General features: G+C 32.3%; 1 protein-coding gene across 1 annotated transcript; it reads right to left on the reverse strand.

Annotated features, from left to right (window-relative positions):
* Nucleotides 1-5,069: 5,069 nt before the first annotated feature.
* LOC129920593 (uncharacterized) lies at nucleotides 5,070-5,468 on the reverse strand. Its single transcript, XM_056002019.1, has one exon. It carries the CDS (start codon nucleotides 5,466-5,468, stop codon nucleotides 5,070-5,072), a length of 399 nt encoding a protein of 132 aa, XP_055857994.1.
* Nucleotides 5,469-7,581: the final 2,113 nt, after the last annotated feature.

Here is a 7,581-nt window from a genome sequence, read left to right on the forward strand (position 1 = left end):
CCGTGTACGATGAAAATAAAAGTAGGAAATAGGAATACTGAATGGCTCGGATATCAGGCAATCAACGAAAGATGCTGATTTGTAGAATGCTCTTCCTCTTAGTCAATATAAAAGCAAACTTGAGATTCTAACAAAGCAGTTTTAGAATATGTTTCAAGAATATTATTTATTATAAAAAAACACAAGCAGAATCGATTGTAAATCACTTTTGATTTTGATAGCTTGGAAGATAGTTCGGTATCGTCTCTCCAAGTGGTTACAATCAATTTTAATCCCATTGACGGAGTTATACTATACCCCTCTTTGGTTTGATTTTCAAAGATTTCAAAAAGTTCTGCATTAGTTTTTTTGCAATTTTAATTTGACTAATAAAACTTGTAATTTTGATAAATTGCGACTTTCCCTGTCCTGGGGATTTATTTTGAAGAAATTGGATCGAAACACACTCCCTAAAATAATATAGGCAGCATCTACCACCTAACACTGCTAGCCCTTCCCTGCTATAGTATGTCTTTAAAACTGAAACACTTCCTACATTGCTGCCCGTGAAAAATTTGCGGAACACTCCCCTTGGGAATCTGAGGAGCACGGTTAACGTGTTCAACAGGAGCGTTGATACAGTGGACAAAGTTGTATTCATTGCTAGTTGATATTTACAGAAATCTTCAATAAGAATCATCCGATGTCGACGATGACTTGTGCTGATATCAGTATTTGTAGCAGTCCCTCCGTGATAGTAAAGTATAAGTCTAAACGTGGCGAAGGGGCATACCTCCACTATGAAGCTTAGAGCTATGCGATCGCGAAACTTTTTAGCAGGAGGGCCTCGGGCCTCCCAAGGTCGACGACAGGTAAAAGCCGAATAGGTTATTGCTTGTTTCTAATTACAAGGGAGTTTTCCCAATAAGGCACAGTCCGAACAGATGAGACTTTAGCGGAAAAATTCACTCAGTACTTTGAGAGCTTCTACCTAAAATTTTATTTTAAAAATATCACAAAAAACTGGCCCAACATAAACGGGTGCCACCACTGAATTCAGCATACTTGAATTCACCAGAATTGATGTCTTATTTCTGCTACAAAAACATCCAAAAAACTATCAGAGTGAATCAATTATAATTATTCCATTCACGAAACGCATTTATATTTCATACCTATTCATACCTATTTCAAATATTTCAGTCTTCATCTTCACCCTATTTTATAAAACTTGTACCTAAACAAGTTCTGGAGCCTTATATTGTTTAGGTTGGGCGTGAGCATAATATATGTAGAATTGATTTTAAGTATTTGATGTATTCAAAATCTTCATAATGATTTAAATCCATTTTCATGGTTGAATTCATCTTTCATATTAAAGATGTTATAGTAATAGTAACGTCTTCCATTTTATGCCGATAACACATGATGCGTTCAAAAAAATTTCTTTTGGAGTTTATACTTTTTTTATTTCCTTTCGCTTCAAGGTTTTTTTTTTTGATAATTCTTCCGTTTTGCTTGTAATTTACCTCAGTTTTATATATTTTTCTGCCTTGTAATAAAAATGAAAGAAATAATGAACAACTTAATTAGTCATAAAGTATTTAAGGTTACTCAGGGATAAAAATGGTTCAAATTTTATGAAAGACGCCCCGACACAAAGCAGGGTGATAACTAAACGGATGTGTGTTCCTTGACCAGGAAGATATAAACCAAACCAAACAGAAGTTAAAAGTAGCCAGGTGTGTAATTAAGTAGAAAATTCGGACATGTTGTGCTCATCTGAAATTAATGTCTTGTAAAATGAAATATATATAATCTTGGAAAATTTACTTTAGTTCAGCATTTTTTTGTTTTTGTGTTTGGAATCATCAATGGCACCCGAAAGACGAAAGTTTTTCTTTGTATCTTCGATGCTGCTCTTAATGGATAAGGGTGCAGATATAGACAATGATATGGGCTAAATAACATTTGGTTAGTTTTATGACAGAGATATAAATTGTTGACGAAAGAGAGAAAAGATGTCTTGTTATCTCAAAAATTAGATTCTTAACAGGCCAAAAGAATTCCACTTAATATATCTCTTACAATGTTTTGCACTAAGTAAATGAAGAATCATGCCCTTCAAAAGAACTTTTTTCATTGACAAGATACTCAAAATTTTCAATTTGTTATTTTTATAAGAATACAGTTTTCATGAAGGAAATACAAAAACATAAAAGATGATTCGAAAATCACGTAACACTCATCTTCCTTAGAAGCCCAAAAACAAAAACCAACAAATAGAAGACCTACTTAAAAATAAAAATAATTATCTTTTCATAAAACAAACCAGCCCACAGCAAAATATAAACTGATATTTGGTTTATATAAAGTTATTCAAACAAATATAATGGTAACAGAGCAAATAGTAGTTGATTTCAGAACTAAGAGATTATCTACTCATTATTTTTGAATCAAAAGTAACGCAGTTATAATTAGTTATTTTATAAGACAAATAAAAACAATTAATTACTATTTGCTCGTTAAAGAAGGTCAACATATCCTGTAACCATTTTATTAAGCAAGGGGTTCAACCCTTAAAATTATATTTTTTTTTATAATGTGAGCTTTTACTTACCCTTGTTCTATGTAGATTATATGTTTTGTAAGTGGTAAAATAAATAAATAAATATAAGGCCCACCATTAGTGTTGCCCACGTTTTAAGACAAAAAGAATATGAAATTCATTACATCCCTACCTTTTATTTTGTAAGAAACATTAATACTAACATGAATAATTATTTTCGTTAATTTCTTTAATGTTAAATATTTCCCATCGCAACTTTATTGGGTGGGAGTCTATAGGCTTAACTACATCACCACTTTTCTCGCTGGCGGAAATACTTTGTGAAAAAGAGTATGCAAATTGTTTGTTATTGTTAGACGAAAAACTTATATTTCTTGGTCATTGAACATAAAGTTTTAAATAGGAAATGCATCCATATTACTCCAAGAAAGAGGTTTTAACTAAAAAAAAGCATTTGACCCTTCCAAATACCCACTTCTTCGATTAACTCTGTTTATTTCAATTCAATTCAATTTATTTTATTTATATAAAAAGCCTTAAGACTAACATTTGTTTTATGGCCTAAAAATTTACAATAGAATTATAATAATGTAGGTATATATAAAATATATATATATTATATTATTAAAGAAAAATGCAACAAACGTAATTCAAGAAAAAAATAAATTGCTATTGCTATAATACTCACAACATTAATTAACAAACAGAGAGTGAAAATTAGGGATGCAACATCGTTAAAAAAAACATCGATGTTGGAAAACATCGATGTTTAATTTACAACATCGATGTTAAAAAAACATCGGTTCAATCTTCGATACATCGATGTTTTCCCGATGTTTTTTTGTTTGACATAAATATGATCTATTGTTTCTAAAGAACAAAATATTTATGTCTTATCTGTTTAAAACATAAAAACCTAAGTTGAATTCAATACCACAAAACAGACAAATTTATCATCAAAATGAAACATATTTTTTTAATACGATTTTCGTTTTTATTTATATATAAATACCATCAATTCTAATGAAACGGATGTAATTTTTTTAACGTTCAGAGCTCTGAACGGAACTCACAAGCATGTTAATAATGGTCGCGTTCTGATTTCTGAACACACAGAAACAGTCTTTTGAATGAAAACAGTAAAAAAAACTTTGAAGCTTTGAACACTAGACAAAAAAGATTGAGTTTGAGAGTTCAAGTTCTGTTATTATGCAAAAAAAGAAAAACGAGTAACAAAATGAACGATGTCGATGTTTTGCAGATTTAACGTCGATGTATCGGCTTAAGAAACATCGATGTATACATCGATGTTTTTCACCAAAACATCGATGTTTTGAAAACATCGATGTATCGTTTGCATCCCTAGTGAAAATGTAAAGCTATGTCAGGGTTTCGTAGATGATTGGTGATGGAAGGGATAAAATTATTCAAATTTAGTATATTTTTAAAATCAGCAGGTAAGGGGTTCCAAATTTGAGCAGCTAGAAAACAGCAGTTCTGGAAAAACATTTGCCCGGTCCTTGTAAAGCTCTTGTAATTCACTGCAATCAATTAATAACATACAAATATGGAATCAGTTCTGAGCATTAAAAAGTCAATTCTTACTTTTGAAATATACACTGGTCCGAGTTTTTTGTTTTTCTTATCTAAAAGTTTAGTTTTGTTTTCAATTTGGTTCCATTCAAAGTAATGGCCTTTTTTAGGTCTCAGAACTTTCAATTTTATACATCTTTGTTTTTGTTTTTAAAGCTGAAACCTAACCCAACTTTGGGCGAAGACTCCTCAACATCGTCTTAAAGAATATAGTTGCCTGGTCGGACCAAAAACTGTTCAATTCTATAAAAAAAAATATTCTGTTAGAGGTGACAAAACTTTTCGTATGGCCTTATAATTATTGTTTATTGTTCTAAATTGATCACTTATCACTTTGTGAACTTTATTATAGAAATAAAACCAAAAATACGTACGTGAATTATTTTCGTCTGTAAATTCCTCGATAAGCGGCGTCTCTGGCGCGCACGCACTGTGTTTAGGGTCGTTGTCTTGTTGGAAGTTAAAGTCAGGTGGCAAATTAAGTTTTTCTGCGGATTGACGCATATTTCTATTGAGAATGTCCAGAAATTTCCACTTGTCCATAATTGTTTCGATAAATTCGAATGTTCCCGTTCCACTTGCAGCCCCTATAACATCCTCGGCACAACGCCAAAACCACGAATCTGCATTTTTTGACATTTTCACTTTAATGCGTCATTTTACTAGTTATCGGTCCCTCTATTCACTGCCTCGATCCCAATCCTCCATCTGTTGGTTAGGAGCATAAGCTATCAAATTCGTTGCACGAGTTTACATAAGATTGCATGAGTTTCCAAAACTTTGAAGCCGTTTTTCTCTGAACAACAATTTTGCAGATTCGTGGTTTTGGCTTTGTGCGTCAGACCCAAATAAATTAATTTTGGTTTCGTCTGAAAACAAAACATTGTCCCATAATCTTTGGGGTTTGCTGAGGTGCATCTTAGCGAACTCAAGAGTCAAGACGCTTTCGCCTTTTCGAAATAAGAGGTTTTTTCCTAGCTACTCTGCCATTAACATCATTCTTCCGAAGGACGCGTCGAACAGTTTCGGTTGAAACTGGTTTCTGGATACGTGTTGCCATTTCCGACGTCAGCTGTGGTACACTTGTTTTGGAGTCTTCTTTGATTTTTCTCAAAATTACTCTTTCGTCTTGTTGAGTCTTTTTTCGTCCCCTTTCAGCTTTGTTATGGATCGTTCCTTCAAAACGATATTTATCAATAATTTTTTGGACCGTTGAATGTGTTCGCCCAACAATACCATCAATTTCGCTCAAGGAATTACCTTTCAAGTGCAATTTTAAAATAAGTTGTCTAGTACCAATATCAGTTTCTTTTCTTTTTTCTGCCATTTTTAAAAATAACTTTGAAAGGAATGAATTTTTTTGACGTGAAATTCGCGATAGAAACTGCGATCAAATTCAGTTAAGTAACAAGTAAAATCAGCGGTTGATTTTGTTCTATTTCATTTAAAAAGTTGCAATATTTGATGTTTTTTAAAAAATACTGCATTTTGTTTATTGTTTAAGTAATTTTTCCTTTTGTATCTATACAAAAATATAATAAATAAAAAAAATGTAAGTGTATTTTCCAAAAGCGTCGCATCTTAATAGTGCAAAGCCACGAATAACTTTTTTTATATGAGTGTACTTTCAATTTCGGGACTAACTGTATGTTCATTCATATACGAACGAGCAAGTTTTATTTGGTAACTTCCCAATGAAATGAGCAAAAGATCATCTTCCGTCAATACTGGAACAGAAGTTGAATTTCCTTCGCGGTTATGGTTATTCGCAATATGGATTCTTTCATTTAAAACCTCTAAAATAAATTGAGCCCCTTGGCCGTTTCTTAACGGTTCTCTAAACCTGTTCAAAAGAGTAGCAACAATACGTATGTATACAAACATATGGGTGACTGCACAATTAAAATACTCTTGCCGGAAAATTTCAAAATCACGCTTTATCCAACCAATAACGACCTTAATAACCCATCTTACTCCAGTAGAACACCGTTATTATAATGTCTGAATTTTTCACCTTTATACTCTGTTCTCGGTGCTAAGCAGATTCAAATCAGGGATTACTGCATCACATACTTTTTCCCACAGTTTTTCCTAGAGGATATAATCGGAGTAGGTACTCTTATTTTTTTTTTTTTGTATAGCACTGGTCTTTTTTAACTTCCTCTATTAATTTAAAAATAGAAACATGGACAAAAAGCGATGAGTTGAGCATTTGTCTATGATGTCAGTAACGTTTAAGTTTACAAATTCTGAATTTAATTGAATATGTGTGTAAAATGTAACTAGGTATATACAAAAATCAAAAAGTTTTGATTTTGTCGCTCTCGTGTGCACACAAGTGTGTGGTCAATGGGCCGCTTAAATCTGAAGAAAAAAGAAAAGGTACAAACTTAACTTCGTTGTTTACTTTTACTTACAATTCTGGAGGCAGCTCCAAGCCATTTGATCAATCCCTCAAGTTTCTTCTCATACATCTAACTTCTTTATTTTTTTCTTTGATTTTCTTCTTCTATCAGTAAAATTACTCTCATTCCCAGCATTTTTAATTTTGTATCAAAGTTTTTTAAGGGTAATTCCATGAAAAAGTGGAATTTTGATAAAATTATGCAGAAACTAAATTAAGGAATTATAAATGATTTAAAGTATTTTTAAAGCAGAAGCTTGCCAACTACTGAAGAATTTCACATGAATGTGACTGAAAAACAAGCCCACAAAAGGGAAAGGAAACAAAATTCCCAAGGATATTCACGAGATAGGCGATAGGGCCCATTGTTTGAAAGCAATCATGTAGGAAATGATAAGTTAATTAGCTAGGTTCCTAATGGAATATTACCATTATTTTTGTTTTTGGTACTAAATGAAATGTAGATACCCTCTACGACCAAGTCATGGAAATAGCAAAGTTTTTTGAAATCCTTGCACATTTTAATTTACTTAATGCAACAACAAAAAACTGGTAACTGAATTCCGTATTCATATGTCTTAAAGAACTTGAAAACAGTGCATCTTCTTTTATTATAAACCCAAAGCTGCAGTTCTGGTGCATCCTTTTCTTTCGCAAAAATGTAAATAGGCACATTTTCTTAATACAAAATGAACCTCATGATGTTATATTAAAAGTATGAGTAGGTATATAATTTATATTACATTACATTCATATAAATAAAACTGAAGGATGTGGTCTTATACTCATCATTCAAAATGAATGTAGGCAGTAGGTATGGTTATTGAAATTATGCCTCAGCACTGAGCACTGATGATGCAACTGCATATTCTGCTTTCTGCATCCACCAGTAGTGTCACATTCTATTTAACATGCGTGGCTTATTCGTATTGTTGCATTTTCCAAGTGGCCACTCGGTGAGTTATCTTCATATAGTAACTTTGCTAATTAGCGTACACGTCCATTACACAGTTTTTACCCCCATTCAATGGGGGAT

Source organism: Episyrphus balteatus, chromosome 1 (genome assembly GCF_945859705.1).
Source record: "Episyrphus balteatus chromosome 1, idEpiBalt1.1, whole genome shotgun sequence".
Taxonomy (NCBI): domain Eukaryota; kingdom Metazoa; phylum Arthropoda; class Insecta; order Diptera; family Syrphidae; genus Episyrphus; species Episyrphus balteatus.